The sequence below is a fragment of the Aegilops tauschii genome, chromosome 5, assembly GCF_002575655.3.
Source record: "Aegilops tauschii subsp. strangulata cultivar AL8/78 chromosome 5, Aet v6.0, whole genome shotgun sequence".
Lineage (NCBI taxonomy): Eukaryota > Viridiplantae > Streptophyta > Magnoliopsida > Poales > Poaceae > Aegilops > Aegilops tauschii.
The window spans coordinates 448,589,569-448,606,840 of record NC_053039.3 but is presented as its reverse complement, the minus strand read 5'-3'; the positions used below and the strand labels follow the sequence as shown (position 1 = coordinate 448,606,840).

At 45.8% G+C, this 17,272-nt stretch overlaps 1 protein-coding gene across 1 annotated transcript; it reads left to right on the top strand.

The window, feature by feature from the left end:
- The first annotated feature begins 1,512 nt into the window (after positions 1-1,512).
- On the top strand, positions 1,513-2,424 carry LOC109757147 (probable calcium-binding protein CML21). Its single transcript, XM_020315984.4, has one exon. The coding sequence runs from the start codon at positions 1,737-1,739 to the stop codon at positions 2,226-2,228; it is 492 nt and encodes a 163-aa protein (XP_020171573.1). The 5' UTR covers positions 1,513-1,736; the 3' UTR covers positions 2,229-2,424.
- The last annotated feature ends 14,848 nt before the right edge of the window (positions 2,425-17,272 follow it).

Below are 17,272 nucleotides of genomic sequence, written 5' to 3'. Positions count from 1 at the left end.
GGCTGGTCTGGAGTCCGTTCGGGGCTCCGGAGAGGGGAATCCGTCGCCATCGTCATCATCAACCTTCCTCCATCACCAATTTCATGATGCTCACCGCCGTGCGTGAGTAATTCCATCGTAGGCTTGCTGAACGGTGATGGGTTGGATGAGATTTATCATGTAATCGAGTTAGATTTGTTAGGGTTTGATCCCTAGTATCCACTATGTTCTGAGATTGATGTTGCTATGACTTTGCTATGCTTAATGCTTGTCACTAGGGCCCGAGTGCCATGATTTCAGATCTGAACCTATTATGTTTTCATGAATATATGTGAGTTCTTGATCCTATCTTGCAAGTCTATAGTCACCTACTATGTGTTATGATCCGGCAACTCCGAAGTGACAATAATCGGGACCACTCCCGGTGATGACCATAGTTTGAGGAGTTCATGTATTCACTATGTGTTAATGCTTTGGTCCGGTACTCTATTAAAAGGAGGCCTTAATATCCCTTAGTTTCCACTAGGACCCCGCTGCCACGGGAGGGTAGGACAAAAGATGTCATCAAGTTCTTTTCCATAAGCACATATGACTATATTCGGAATACATGCCCACATTACATTGATGAATTGGAGCTAGTTCTGTGTCACCCTATGTTATGATTGTTACATGATGAACCACATCCGTCATAATTCTCCATCACCGATCCAATGCCTACGAGCTTTTCACATATTGTTCCTCGCTTATTTACTTTTTCGTTGCTATTGTTACAATCACTACAAAACCCAAAAATATTACTTTTGCTGTTGTTACCGTTACTTCCATACTACTTTGCTACTAAATACTTTGCTGCAGATATTAAGTTATCCAGGTGTGGTTGAATTGACAACTCAACTGCTAATACTTGAGAATATTTTTTGGCTCCCCTTGTGTCGAATCAATAAATTTGGGTTGAATACTCTACCCTCGAAAACTGTTTCGATCCTCTATACTTGTGGGTTATCAGACGTCTGGACGATCCACGGACTGATAGGGTATCACGTTGGATTGCAAAATCCGTCCGGACCCTATGTCCAGATGGTTGCAGGCGGTTTAAAGGTCCGTGTTGAAAATGTACCTAAAGATTGATTTGCAGGAAAAGGACGGCACCTATTGTTGGTTGGTAGTGATAGGAGAAACTAACTATTGTTGATTTGAAAAACAGTCATTTGCTAAATAGACACTTCATTATTCTTTATTTTTTAACTGTATAAAATATGGAGCCCATTTGCAGCGATGTTCCGTAAGTCCTGTTTTATTTATTTATTTTTCCTTTTTTCCTCCTTCTCACCCGTTTCAGCGTCAAGACCGTGTGCTTGCCGCGTTGACAGCTTACAACTTGCATCAGCCACGACAAAGCTCCATTGATAACGGTTGGAGCTGGCGTATACAGCAAGCAAGTACCATATGTCACAACGCGTTGCGTGTATAAACAATCGATTGGATTAGTTTGATTACGTACGTATTACTTTCGATTGTGGAATAGGAAATGATGACCTTCCCAGACTACAAGGTTGACATCTATAGGAGCCCATCGTATTTGGTCAAGTCGTTCTCTGTGGAGTGCCGTCTATCCTTTTCATTTGGCAAACAATGGCTGGCTCCTTATATATACTCCCCCAAGCAACTTCATCCGCTCTCACAAGCAAACAAACACTCGCAATTAATCCTCCCAAACTTTACAAACTTCTTCTTTTTACGTAGAGCAGTAGCACACAATGTCCACGGCGCCGCCGCAAGCGAACCACCAGCAGCAGCAGCAGCAGCGCCACCGGAGGCTGCGGGTGCGGCGGGTGTTCGACCTCTTCGACCACGACGGCGACGGCGTCATCACCGCCGCCGAGCTCTCGGGCGCGCTGGGGCGCCTGGGGCTCGCCCTGGGCGCGCAGGCGGACGGGCTCGTCGCCGCCTACGTCGCGCCCGGCATGCCCGGCCTGCGGTTCGCGGACTTCGAGGCGCTCCACGCCGAGCTCGGCGGCGGAGGCGAGGAGGACGAGGAGGCCGAGATGAGGGAGGCGTTCGCCGTGTTCGACGAGAACGGCGACGGGTACATCTCCGCGGCGGAGCTGCAGGCCGTGCTGGAGCGGATGGGGGTGCCGGAGGCGGCGTGCATGGCGCGGGTGCAAGGCATGATCGCCGCGCATGACCGGGACAGCGATGGCCGCGTCGACTTCCATGAATTCAAGGCCATGATGGCTGCCGGTATGTAAATGTAATAGCTTAGTTATAAGAAGAATCTGATTTCTCGTTCCAAGTCATGTACTACTAGTTTACTACTACGTGCTAGCTATATGTACAAGCTAGTCTTGTCATGTTTTTTCTTTTCTTTGTTGGAGGCAAAGCTAATCTGTCATGTGCATACTGCATAACTGTCAAAAAATGTGCATAGTCATCTACCTTTTGTAAGCAACGTCTCCTGTAGCCTCTGGATTTTCCTCTCTGTTTCAGGTTGTGTGTGTAGTTCCTTTTCATTTTTCTAGTTGGACAACTGTTCTGTTTCTTGTCATGTGACAATTGGTTTATTTATAAAACGAAATAGAATTATTCCCCAAAAAAGAAACAGAATTTCTTGTCTGGCAGGTTTATAAGGTTTTCACAGTTCTTACAAAAAATCAATGTAGGTTTTAAAAAGTGTTCATGTATTTAAGAATCATTCATATAATTTTACAAGTGCCCACGTCTTTAAAATATATTTTTGCAGTTTTAGAAAAATGTTCATACATTAAAAATATTTTTATACTTTTCAATAAATTATTTATACTTCCTTGAAACAAAAATTAGTGGTTAAAATGGTAAGCATCCAAAAAATAACATAGAAATGAAAAAAAATGAAAAACACAACAAGAAAGAAGGAATGAAAAATAAACAGAAAAGGAAATTGAGTGTATTTGTTGAGAAAAACTTACATATTATATAAAAAGGCTTTCTTCGAAAAATAGAAAAAGGAGACAAGATTTTTTTTAATATATTATATGAAAAGGCTTTATTGAAAATGACAAAGAGAAGAGAAAAGGGGGAAAGAAAATACATTGGTACCATAAGAAAATGATACATTAATTGTTGGTCATCACGAACTAATCTGTGGTTGGACAGTTAGGAAAACAGTGGTATCCCCGCCCATCAGGGTTCAAGTCTTAAACTTAACACCATAGCGACTTCGTCAATCTCAAAACGATGTGCCAGCCCAGTCTCTTAAAGATGCTCACAAAGGTAGGGTGTGCATGTGTGCATTCTAGGTGTGAGTATATATGTGTACATGGCCTCCATTTATAGCTCCCTTCAGAGCATCTCTAGCAGACCCCTTATATCCCACTGAACTGTAAAATAACCATCAGTTTTCAATTTCGGACGGAAAAAGTAGGCCGAACAGACACATTTTACACCTTCGACCTTTAATTTTTTTAAGGGGTGCGGCAAAAAACTCCTCCCGATCTGCAAAAACACAGTTTTCGCGTCCGCTTCTACGGTGCCCTGTATCGGAAGAAAATAGTTGGCAGGAACCCAACTGCCACGGAAACTTCCGCGTCTGCCGTCCGCGCCGCCTCGGACGCCGCCCCGCCCATCCCTGTACGCCGGCAGCCCGTCCGCGTCCGCCGTCCACGGCCGCCCCGGTCCCCCGGCCGCCGGCCGCCTGTCCCGGCTGCGTCCCTCGCTACGACGATGGAGGAGCTAGCTAGCTCCTGGATCGATTCGAGCTGAGCTAGCTAGCTAGCTCTAGTCTGGCTGCCCCGACGGAGGAGCTAGCTAGCACCTGGATTGGCCGCTTCATGCGCTTCGTATTTGGTCGCCGGCGGCTCCATATTTGGCCGCTTTATGCATCACTGTCCATCAGTTTCGTGGGAGCAAGCTAACTGACCATGGACACGGGTGAGAGGAAGAAGAATGCGTGGGAAAGAATATAAGCGAATATTTGATTTTACAGTTTAAGTTTGAGGGGTCTGTTCGGCCGTAGCTTTTTTTTTAGAAAAGGAGGATGACCCCCGGCCTCTGCATCAGGGAGATGCATACGGCCACTTTATTAATTATTCTCGAGGACCTTGCAAAGTATTACAAATAATATACCTGAAACTACCATCTTGGCAACATATGCCGCTCCTCTTATCCATATGATGTAGGGATGCTAGCTGGGCCACTACTCAAACCACTCACCTAAACCTAACATCAAAAGCCGGAAGCCCCAGCCGAGCCACATACCGGGTCTGGGGCACAATCCGGTCAGACGCACTCTTGTGTCGTCGCCGCCATCTTTCACAGGTCCGTCTTCAGATTATATTGAATCTTCTACCTTGTGAAGGCCACTACTGCCATCGACGTCACCATGACGCCAGACAACTACCTCCTCCTGCGCGAGTCCATCTCCGCACATCGGACGCCGAGCCTCCACGGCGCCATGCCGCCGATCTCCGCCGCCATCAATGAGTGAGATGAAGTACCGCTCCACCATGGCAAGTACAAGGTGAGAAAGGGCGAGGTCGCCATCGGAGACACGGCCAGACATGGGCCGCCACCAGGAACCAGACAAACTCGCCATGCACACCCAACATCCCCATGCCCAAGTCGGCGCCTTCAAGAAGGTAACGACGCTGTGGCGCCGCCGCCGCTTAGCCACCGGGGCTAGGGTTTTCACCCGGGCGCAGGGGGAGGGGGGAGGCAGGGGAGGTTTAGCCTCGGCGCCGCCACCAAGGAGGGAATGGCGTCCGGGACGCCATCGACGCCGTGACCGCCACCGGCGGCCAAGGGTTTCCCCCGGCCAAGCACCCTGCCGCCACCTCCGAACCAGCCACAACATCAGCAGGCGCGTGCACGCCGGAGATCCAGACCGGCCGGAGGTCATGCATGACGAGCGGACCAGCTCGCCTCCGATCCTACGAGGGGAGACCGGGACCTCCCCGCGCCATGACCAGCGCCCATCGGGACCTCGCTGCCCACGCAGCCGAGGGGATCCGGCCTACCTCACCGACGAGCACTCCCTGCCACCAGAGGAGCGCCGTCCGTACCAGCGAGGCCGCCGCCTCAGATCCGACACACCGGTCGCCGCGCTCCGCCGCCGCGCCCGAGGAAGCCGGACCCCACGGCGCCGTCCGCAGTCCTCGCCGCCCGCAGCCCGCGTCACGACACGGCTAGATCTGGCGGAGTTGCGTTGCCGCACCATCCGCCGCCACCGGCCGCCCCGCACGCTCCGCCACCACGACGCCCGTCGCGCAGCCAGAGAGGCCGTCGCCGCACAGCTCCGGCTCCCCGCCACGCCGCAGCGCCCGCCGCCAGCGCCGCACCTCAGCCCGGCCGCCCCGTCCCGCATCAGGGCCCCGCGCGAGAGGACGAGATCTCCCGCCGCCGCCGGCGCCAGCCGCGCTTCGCCCGGCTGCGCCCCCGGGCGGCGGCGAGGGAGGGAGGAGAGGAGGAGGGAGCGCCCCGGCGGCGGCTAGGGTTCCCTCCTGGCCGCCCGCGGGGTGGGGGGCGCAGGAGAGTCGATTGTTCGGCCGTAGCTAAAACCGATTCTTAAAACACGTTTTCCGCGAACTGTAAACGCGTTATAAGGGGTCTGCTAGAGATGCTCTCACTATCTCACATATGCATCCTCCTCATCTTCATTCTCAGATTCAAGGGGGCAGTGAAACGAGTGAGGATCAACATTTTGCCTATCGAACACATAGTTTTTACCGAGGAGGGGCGAAAAACTAGGTTACTGCGGTAACCATGAAATACCAAAAAACAGGATGAAATTCACAATCAAAATTTGAATTCAATTTCTTGTAGATAAATTTAAAACGCAAATTTATAACAAACTATGTACTAGCGCAGAGGCAGGTGGTCTGGTGTCAGGCAGGTCGCAAGGTCTCGACCCGTAGTAGATTTATAATTTCTAGCAATTATCACGTTCAAGGTTGAATGCATTCTCCAAGAATAGAAATAGGAATTACAAGAGCACGGTTGGCGGTAATCGAACCCATCCGCGCAGTTGCTGCTGGAAGGTAATTACACTACACCACCACCATCCATGTTGCTTGAAAAGAGATACTAGGTTTTTTTTTTACGAGAAACTTTCAATCTATTCATCTTCAGTCATGTTAGTATAAAGAACAACAGAGGTAAAAAATTATAATCATGTTCGTGGACCATCTAACGACGACTACAAGCAATGAAGATACTAGGTTATTTAACTATACGTCGGGCTTTTAAATTCAGATTTTCGAGAAAATTCAAACTCCTCTGCCCGGTATACATTTTTCTCATGGGGCGCTGATAAACTCGGTAACCACGCCATAACCAAAATTTTCGAGTCGTAATCAAAAACCTTTTTGAAGCTGTCGTAACCAAAACCTTGCTGAGGATGCAAGTGGGGCGAGAACCGGTCAAACCGCATGCACTTGCTATAGGTGAGATCATAGGATCAGCCCTTTAGGTGAGATCATAGGATGAACTCAAACATTTCACATTTAGACAATCCAAAAAAATCTGAAAAAAAAATGTACAACATACCTGCGGGGTATGTCTACAACTCCAAAAAAAATCAGGTCAAAACTCGATCTATAGTTAGAGATTTGAAAAAGACAAATTCGATTATGAATAGTGTCAGCTTTGGGATGAGTAGTATTTGACACTATTCACATCTGATTTTGTCTTTTTTGGTCCTCTAAGTGCAATTCGAATTAGGAGCTGAAACTTTTGAGCTTGTACATCAAACATGGATGTATGTCTCCAATTTTTTTCAGAATTTTTGAGCATGTTTTGTATCTTCAAAAAGATTGATTTCATTGATCTCACCTAAGAACAGATCCTATACAAGTCTTCCACAGGGGAGGTCATGTGTTCGGGCCCTTACCCAGCCTTTTTTTTTCAATAATGACAGGTGGCCCACCTCAAGGTCAAATAAAAGAAATGACCTATAGGCAAAATATATAATAAAAAACATTGACGGGGCATGCCAACTTAGCACAAAATGGAAAATTTTGCAAAGAGGTAAAATGTGGCACAAAGGTGATAAATGGGGGTCTAAATTGAGAGTTTTCTTAAACTGGGATTAATTCTGTCACAAGCGTAAATGAACGATGTGGGTAAAAAAAAGGAATTTACTACATTTTTTTTGAATGATTTGAGATTTCTCATCGCGCCTGCTGCGCGATAAATTGAATTTACTCTTTGTTTTATATGATGTGTGCATAGGAGACATAAGACGTGTCACAACATATATGACAGTTAACCAATATATAATCCAAAACATACAATGCTTCTATATGTAATCCTTCTAGTGACGGTGTTTCTTAAAAACACTTTCCACTAGAAGTACAAGCAAAAAAAGTGAGGGCATTTCTTGACATAGTTTTTGCAAATGTTGGAGTTGTTTCCATAAAAAGATGAATGAGATTATTGAAGGAAATATGCCCTAGAGGCAATAATAAAGTTGTTATTTATATTTCCTTATATCATGATAAATGTTTATTATTCATGCTAGAATTGTATTAACCGGAAACTTGGTACATGTGTGAATACATAAACAAACAGAGTGTCCCTAGTATGCCTCTACTTGACTAGCTCGTTAATCAAAGATGGTTAAGTTTCCTGACCATAGACATGTGTTGTCATTTGATGAACGGGATCACAACATTAATTAGAGAATGATGTGATGGATAAGACCCATCCGTTAGCTTAGCATTATGATCGTTTAGTTTTATTGCTATTGCTTTCTTCATGACTTATACACATTCCTTTGACTATGAGATTATGCAACTCCCGAGTACCGGAGGAACACCTTGTGTGCTATCAAACATCAGAACGTAACTGGGTGATTATAAAGATGCTCTACAGGTGTCTCCGAAGGTGTTTGTTGGGTTGGCATAGATCAAGATTAGAATTTGTCACTCCGTGTATCGGAGAGGTATCTCTCGGCCCTCTCGGTAATACACATCACTATAGGCCTTGCAAGCAATGTAACTAATAAGTTAGTTGTGGGATGATGCATTACGGAACGAGTAAAGAGACTTGTCGGTAACTAGATTGAACTAGGTATGATGATATCGACGATCAAATCTCGGGCAAATAACATACCGATGACAAAGGGAATGATGTATGTTGTTATGCGGTTTGACCGATAAAGATCTTCGTAGAATATGTAGGAACCAATATGAGCATCCTGGTTCCGCTATTGGTTATTGACCGGAGATGTGTCTCGGTCATGTCTACATAGTTCTCAAACCCATAGGGTCCGCACGCTTAACGTTCGATGACGATTTGTATTATGAGTTATGTGTTTTGGTGATCGAAGTTTGTTCGAAGTCCCGGAAGAGATCACGGACATGACGAGGAGTCTCGAAATGGTCGAGAGGTAAATATTCATATATTGGAAGGTTATATACAGACCCCAGAATGGTTCTGAAGAGGTTCGGAGATTTTCCGGGGCACCGGGAGGTTACCGGAACCCCGGGAAAGTTAATGGGCCTAATGGGCCATAGTGGAGAGGAGGAGGCAGACACACGAGGTGGCGCCCCCCTTGTTGGGGATCGTTGCAGAAATTAAATTTTTTCTACGCATCACCAAGATCAATCTATGGAGTTTAATAGCAACGAGAGGGGAGTGCATCTTCATACCTTTGAAGATCGCGATGCGGAAGCGTTGCAAGAACGCGGATGAGGGAGTCGTACACGTAGCGATTCAGATCGCGGCAGAATCCGATCCAAGCACCGAACAACGGTGCCTCCGCCTTCAACACACGTGCAGCCCGGTGACGTCTCCCGCGCCTTGATCCAGCAAGGAGGAGGGAGAGGTTGAGGAAGAAGGCTCCAACAGCAGCACGACGGCGTGGTGGTTGTGGAGTGACAGTTCTCCGACAGGGCTTCGCCAAGCACACGCGGAGGAGGAGAGGTGTTGGGGAGGGGAGGGGCTGCGCCTTGGATGTGGTGCTGCAGCCCTCCCACCCCCCTCTATTTATAGGGGCAAGGGAGAGGGGGCCGGCCCCCTCCAGATGGATCTAGAGGGGGGCGGCGGCCAAGGGGGAAGGCTTGCCCCCCAAGCCAAGGGGGGCGCCCCCTCTAGGGTTTCCCCAAACCCTAGGCGCATGGGCCCTAGGGGGGTTTGGCGCCCAGCCCACCTAGGGGCTGGTTCCCCTCTATATTCAGCCCATAGGGCCCTCTGGGGAAGGTGGACCCTCCCGGTGGACCCCCGGAACCCTTTCGGTGATCCCGGTACAATACCGATATACCCCCGAACACTTCCTGCGACCGAATAAGGACTTCCCATATATAAATCTTCGTCTCCAGACCATTCCGGAACTCCTCGTGACGTCCGGGACTCCGAACAACATTCGGTAATCACATACAAACCTTCCTTATAACCCTAGCGTCATCGAACCTTAAGTGTGTAGACCCTACGGGTTCAGGAATCATGCAGACATGACCTAGACAGCTCTCTAGCCAATAACCAACAGCGGGATCTGGATACCCATGTTGGCTCCCACATGTTCCACGATGATCTCATCGGATGAACCACGATGTCGAGGATTCAAGCAATCCTGTATACAATTCCCTTTGTCAATCGGTACGTTACTTTGCCCGAGATTCGATCGTCGGTATCCCAATACCTCGTTCAATCTCGTTACCGGCAAGTCACTTTACTCGTTCTGTAATGCATGATCCCATGACTAACTACTTAGTCACATTGAGCTCATTATGATGATGCATTACCGAGTGGGCCCAGAGATACCTCTCCGTCATACGGAGTGACAAATCCCAGTCTCAATCCGTGCCAACCCAACAGACACTTTCGGAGATACCTGTAGTGCACCTTTATAGCCACCCAGTTACGTTGTGACGTTTGGTACACCCAAAGCATTCCTACGGTATCCGGGAGTTGCACGATCTCATGGTCTAAGGAAATGATACTTGACATTAGAAAAGCTTTAGCAAACGAACTACACGATCTAGTGCTATGCTTAGGATTGGGTCTTGTCCATCACATCATTCTCCTAATGATGTGATCCCGTTATCAATGACATCCAATGTCCATGGTCAGGAAACCGTAACCATCTATTGATCAACGAGCTAGTCAACTAGAGGCTCACTAGGGACATGTTATGGTCTATGTGTTCAGACATGCATTATGATTTCCGGATAACACAATTATAGCATGAACAATAGACAATTATCATGAACAAGAAAATATAATAATAACCATTTTATTATTGCCTCTAGGGCATATTTCCAACACCCCTCCAAGCCCAATCCGAATTGGACAAGGGGTGGGGGGCGCGGCCCCCCTTTCCTTCTCCCTCTCCTCTCTTTCCCCCTCTCCGTTGGAAGGAAGGGGGCCGAATCCTACTAGGATTGGAGTCCTAGTAGGACTCCCCCCTTTGGCGCGCCCCTCCTTGGCCGCCCACCTCCTCCCTTCTCCTTTATATACGGGGGCAGGGGGGCAAAGGCACAACAGTTGTTCTCTTAGCCGTGTGCGGTGCCCCCCTCCACAGTTTACTCCTCCAGTCGTAGAGTCGTAGGGCTTAGGCGAAGCCCTCCGCGGATTACATCACCATCACCATCACCACACCGTCATGCTGACGGAACTCTCCCTCGACCCTCTGCTGGATCAAGAGTTCGAGGGACGTCATCGAGCTGAACGTGTGCTGAACACGGAGGTGCCGTACGTTCGGTACTTTGATCGGTTGGATCGTGAAGACGTTCGACTACATCAACCGCGTTAACCTAACGCTTCCGCTTTCAGTCTACGAGGGTACGTGGACACACTCTCCCCCTCTCGTTGCTATGCATCTCCTAGATAGATCTTGCGTGATCGTAGGATTTTTTTTTTGAAATTGCATGCTATGTTCCCCAACAATTATGTCCATAAAACGGACCATAAGTTATTTACCTTCCTTAATCCTAAACGGCTAGGGTAAACTCTCTCCTCCACACTTTACCAACGAGTCCATGGATTCGCCTCCCCATTGCCTGCCGCTTAGGTAGCCGGTGGTTGGGAGGGGAATCATGATGCCTTCCCTCCAGTTAGTAGTTTCGGTTAGCATTTTTTAGTCCTCGCAGGTGCGGTGCTGGGCAGATGGCGCTCAGGTAGTCCATGGATTCGCCTCCCCATTGCCTGCCGCTCAGGTATTCTTCTGTCTTCCAAACCCCGATCCTCCTCACATTCGCCCATATGGACATAGTCGGCGGAGCTTTGACGTAGATTCCTGCCGTCTCATATGGCAAGACTTGGTGTCAGGTGCTTTAGATCTATGCAAGGATTCAACGACGACGATTATAGCTCCAGGGCGTTGGTCCTTAGACTAGCCATAGTGGAAGTAACTTCAAGAGTAACATCGGGTCCAACTCAGCAAATTTGCCTATGTGGCAATAAGTTAATGAGGTGAGAAGTAAATTGAGTAACTTAACTAATTACTGTAACATCACATATCCCAAGACAATACTCACTCCGTCCGGTAAAAAGTGTACATATAGAAATTTTAGGACAAATTATGGAGTGGAGTAAAAAATGCATTGGAAAGATGTAAACCACCATCTCTCTGCTTTATAATTACCCAACCCCCAATGAGCTAAGTGCATGTAGAAATTAAGATGACCATGTGTAGAATATTATTGGTCTTGATTATCGTGTGAGGAGGGAGAAGCATGTTTTTCTACTTTAAAATGCATTGGGAAGATAGATGTATAATCTTTTGTGGACAAATTTTGAAGCCAAACATACACTCTTCACAGGACGGAGGGAGTATGAGTCTATAACCTAATAAATGAAGTTTTGCATGACACCACACACATGTTACTACCCACTATGGAGGTACTACCTCCGTCCTAGTTTATTGATCCTCATTGTATTTTGTGTCAAATTTTGACCAAAGTTTAACTAATAAAATGTTAATACATGTCACCAACAATTATGTCATTGAATTCGTATTTGAACATAAATTCCGATGATATTATTTTGACATGCATTAATATTTTGTTAGTTAAATCTTTGATCAAAATTTGGCACAAAATATAATGGGGCCCTATAAACCAAGACGAAGGTAGTAGTAACATTACCTAGGGTAGTGTGTATGTTACCATGTAACTTACTCTCCACTATGGCTAGTCTTAAGGGCATGTGCATGATGAATTTTCAGCCGTCATCGACAAGGTCAGGTCGGTTCCAGTAGGGGAGCGGCGACATCAGTGCATCGACGGCTCGTTCTGGCGACAGTAGTGGTTGCTCAGTGGTCTCGGAATCTTGATATAATTTTTTATTGGCCAATGATAGGTGCCGGTGCACCGGCCCAAATTTGGCCGGTCACTGCCCAGCCTTCAGATTCATACATGTCCAGCCGTTGGATTATGTCTTCTTTCCCGTGTCTTCTTCGTCGCTAATGCTCCTCCACGCTCGCGCCTCCATGGACGAGCAGACAACCGGCCTCAAAGCACCAGCCCGCGCGCTCGCCGCCCCCGCCGCCGGTCGCTGGCCTCGTCGTCGTCGTCTCATGTCTTTCTCGCCGGATCCACGCATGCAACAAACTTCGCCCGCGGTTGAAGCTCCCTCGCCGGTGGTGGCAGCTCCGGTAGGACGCCTGCAGCTCCGGCCGGTCATCGGTCGCAGCACCCTGGCGACGAACTCGTGAAAAAAAATACTCTCCTTCGGGTTTGCTGGTAGCAACAAAAATTGAAGCTGGTAGTAGCAAAAAATTATGTTGGCCGGCAAAAAAAGCTCGTCGGTGCCGCCACCCCGGCGCCATTGAAGCAGAATCGATCACTGGTTGTAGCTTTTGTGATTGCCAGTTGTAGCTTTCGTGATTTTCGGTTGCAGCAAAACAATTTTTGGTTCTAGCTCACGTCGGTACTTCCAGCAAAACTCTTGTCCGCTGCCCTCCGCGGTTCCGGCATCTTTTCAACACGGTTGTAGCACTGGCTCTGCTGGTTCCAGCAAATCTCTTTGTAAAATTTGCCACCCTTTGTTTCCAGCTTTTTTATTTGTCGGTTCCATCTTTTTATTTCATTGTTTGCAGCGTTTTTTCTCATACGGATGCAACACTTTGTAGCAGAGTAGAACTTATGTAGGTAGAAGAGAGGTAACAGATAAGGCAAGAGATAACCAAGGGAGAAAAAAAGGGCAGCCCCGCGGGCCCATAGGGCGTGTTTGGTTACTTGGGCAAGTCAGGCTGCATCGTATCTGCTATGCTGGCTAAGTCTGGCCTGGCTGATCTAATGCAACGAGGGACTGAGACGTGTGTTTGGTTAACTGTAAGCCGTGGGACAGGTTGACCTGAGATTGTGTTTGGTAGGTTGTACGAGAAATCTGTGAGCAGCCGTGCCTACCATGCCAGGCTCCGGCGAGGAAGCAGTAGCAGCAGCCGTGCCTCACCGTCCTGCAGCTATATTCGTGGAGATTGGAGGATGGAAGGTGACCATGCGAGGCACTAGGCAGCAGGGCCGGTCCATACATATTCGGGGCCCGGGGGGCAAGACAATAAAATGGGGCCCTTGTGAACAAATAAAAATTGAGAATATATTGTATTTTGAAAGCAATTCAACACATAGCATAGATTCATGCATGTTCTTTTAACTAAAAAACACATGCCACAAATTATTTATTTGTAATGGTCCAGAGAACTACATCATAATAGTATGGAAACAATATAGTTCTAGAAAAAGATCGTTCTTCTAAGTGGCACAAAGAAACCATCATCTCGCTCTTCTATGTATGAAAACCTTGTCTATGTCTCTAACAAACTCTAAATCTCCATAGCACGCAATGGCACATCAGATTCTAGTAAGGTCATTTGCCGTAGTCATAATTCCGAGAAGAGATCATCTAATTCAACATAACTTTTAGAAAACGTTTCTACGAATTTAGCACAACATTTGCGTAATTCAATATCATTCAATAACTTCATGTCTTTTGAGCCAAGTAAGGAGCCAAACATACTTCTGAACACTTTAAGTTCTTGGAAGAACTACCGGTTCTAAAGAAATTGTCAATTGAACCTTTCTGGGATTCTACCAATTCGTCTCTCTGTTTTTTCTTTCACTTCCTCTTCTACCTGATAAACATTTTTTAGAAGACGTGTCACCAAATATTTGCAGAAAAATAGTCAATACAGGGAACAAAGGCACTTGAATATGGGCATATAGCTTGGTGTCGAATTGTCGATGTAGCTTCCAACATCTGCAAGGCTGCAAGACTCATTCCCCGTCCCCCCTTCTCATCCCTGGATCCAATGAAGCTTTGAAGAACAGGCCAACAGAAGAGTAGGAACTAGGAAGAGAAGAATTGGATATGTCAGATGGAGCAATCGGAGGCAGAGAGTTGGGCTATTTAATAGCAAATCAAAAGATTACTTGATTATGGGAAGGAGGGAGACGTACCATCTCTGATGCGGTGATGCCTCAAACGTCTACTTGATGGGGAACGCCAAGGATGCAAAGAGAGATGATTGGGGAAGGGAATAGAAACGTTGGTCTCCATTAATGGATGCACAGGAGGGGCGCCTCGAATTTGTAAGTGCACGGGAGCGGCGGCGCTGTTCTCCGGGATGGAGAATTTGAGGGAGGAGATCGATGGATTGCTGCAGGCCTGCAACCGCCTAGCGAACTAGCGATCGATTCTTTTTTCCCTATAATATACGTATACTGTACTACCTGGCCCGAGGCCCCTATCTCCCAGGGGCCCAGGGCGGTCGCCCTGTTGCCCCGGCCTATGGGCCGGCCCTGTGTTAAGCTACTCCCCAGTCATGAAAGGCAACTTAGGATAATGTTACCCTACCTCAAAAACCTAAGTTGCCTACAAGACTATCAACTTAGAGGCAAAGCTAGTTATGGTAGGGAACTTAGATGTGAAGGTAGTTAACTTGGTAGTCATTGTAGACAATTTGAAGGGATTTTAGATAATATGCAGTCATCCTACATAGACTAACAGGAAGTTGATGTCCTATAGAACTAAAGTTGCCGACCTATAGCACTAAAGCTGCTTCCCTTTCATCCAAAGTTGCTCGTAAAAAAAGTTAGTCAAAACATATTCATATGAGATCTAGTTTTGAATAGCTCGCCGCGGAGAACCTAGTGGTAAAAGCAGATCTTAACTTCGATATCGGTTCAAAAGTTATAGCTTTTTGAAATTTTGAAAATGCAAATTAATGCATGCGCATGGGATCTTGCTGGGAAATCACAAGATGGGTGGACGTGCAGAGACGCGGTGGACTAGATACTTTTCCTGCGATTTGTTTTAATTCCACTGTGTAATAGGGACCACGAGCTAGACAAAGAGAAGGGCAGATGACAAGAGCTTGTGATCCTTTGTCGTGTAGCATGTGCGCTTGAAACCTCCGATAGCGCAGCTGCGCGTTCAAGTATTTAGCTATAAATAATCTAGTATCTCCATTGCTTGTAGTCGTCGTTAGGTGGTTCACGGATATGGTTGTAATTTTTATTACCTCTGTTATTCTTTATACTAACATGACTGAAGATGTATGGATTGAAAGTTTCTCGTCAAAAAAAAAAAACCTAGTATCTCTTTTCAAGCAACATGGATGGGTGGTGCTGTAGTGTAATTATCTTCCATCAGCAACTGCGCGTATGGGTTCGATGACCGCCAACCGTGCTCTTGTAATTCGTATTTCTATCTTGGAGAATGCATTCAACCTTGAACGTGATAATTGCTAGAAATTATAAATGTACTAGGGGTCGAGACCTTGCGACCTGCCTGATACCAGGCCACCTGCCTCTGCGCTAGTACATGGTTTGTTATAAATTTGCATTTTAAATTTATCTAAAAAAATGAATTCAAATTTTGATTGTGAATTTCACCCTCTTTTTTGGTATTTCGTGGTTACTATGGTAACCAAATTTTTCGCCCCTCCTCGGTAAAAACTATGTGTTCGATAGGCAAAACGTTGATCCTCACTCGTTTCACTGCCCTCCATGAATCTGAGAATGAAGATGAGGAGGACGCATATGTGAAGGGAGCTAGAAATGGAGGCCGGCTTACAGCTACACGATGGTTAATTTGTATACGATGATGGGTGTTATTTGCTTGCCTTGTGCAAGCCTAGGGTATATATTGTGTCTTCATAAGCTGCGATTTAATATTTTTTCTTCTTTGAACATAATACATATGTAGACACTCATATATACACATATACACCCATCCCTAGAATGCACACATGCACACCCTATCTTTGTGAACATCTTTGAGAGACTGAGCCGACACATCATCTTGAGATTGCCGAAGTCGCTATGGTGTTAAGTTTAAGACTTGAACTCTATTGGACGGGGATACCACTGTTCTTCTAACTATCCAACCACAGATTAGTTCGTGACGATCAACAATTAATGTTCCATTTTCTTATGGTAGCAATGTATTTTCTTTCCCCCTTTTCTCTTCTCTTTGCCATTTTCATATAATATTATATATATATATATATATATATATATATATATATATATATATATATATATATATATATATATATATATATATATATATAGGTAAATTAACTGGGGCACCTAGGTGCTTGGGCATATATATAATCTTGTCTCCCTTTTCTATTTTCGAAGAAAGCCTTTTTATATAATATGTAATTTTTTCTCAACAAATACACTCAATTTTCTTTTCTGTTTATTTTCCATTCCTTCTTTCTTGTTGTGTTTTTCTTTTTTTTTCATTTCTATGTTATTTTTTTGGATTCTTACCATTTTCCCACATATTTTTGTTTGAGGGAAGTATAAATAATTTATTGAAAAGTACAAAAATATTTTTTAATGTATGAACATTTTTCTAAAACTGCAAAAGAAAATTTTAAAGACGTGGGCACTTGTAAAATTATATGAATGATTCTTAAATACATGAACACTTTTTAAAACCTACATTGATTTTTTGCAAGAACTGTGAAAACCTTTTAAACCTGCCAGACTAGAAATTCTGTTTCTTTTTATGGGGAATAGTTATATTTCATATCATAAGAAAACCAATTGTCACATGACAAGAAACAGAACAGTTGTCCAACTAGAAAATCAAAAGGAACTGCACACAACCTGAAACAGAGAGGAAAATCCAGAGGCTACAGGAGACGTTGATTACAAAAGGTACAGGACTATGCACATTTTTTTTTTGACAGTTATGCAGTATGCACATGACAGATTAGCTTTGCCTCCAAAAAAGGAAAAGAAAAAACATGACAAACTAGCTTGTACGTATAGCTAGCACGTACTCCCTTCATCCGAAAATGCTTGTCCTAAGCTTATTCCTCAAATGAATGTATCTCGCACTAATTTGGTGTTAAATACATCTA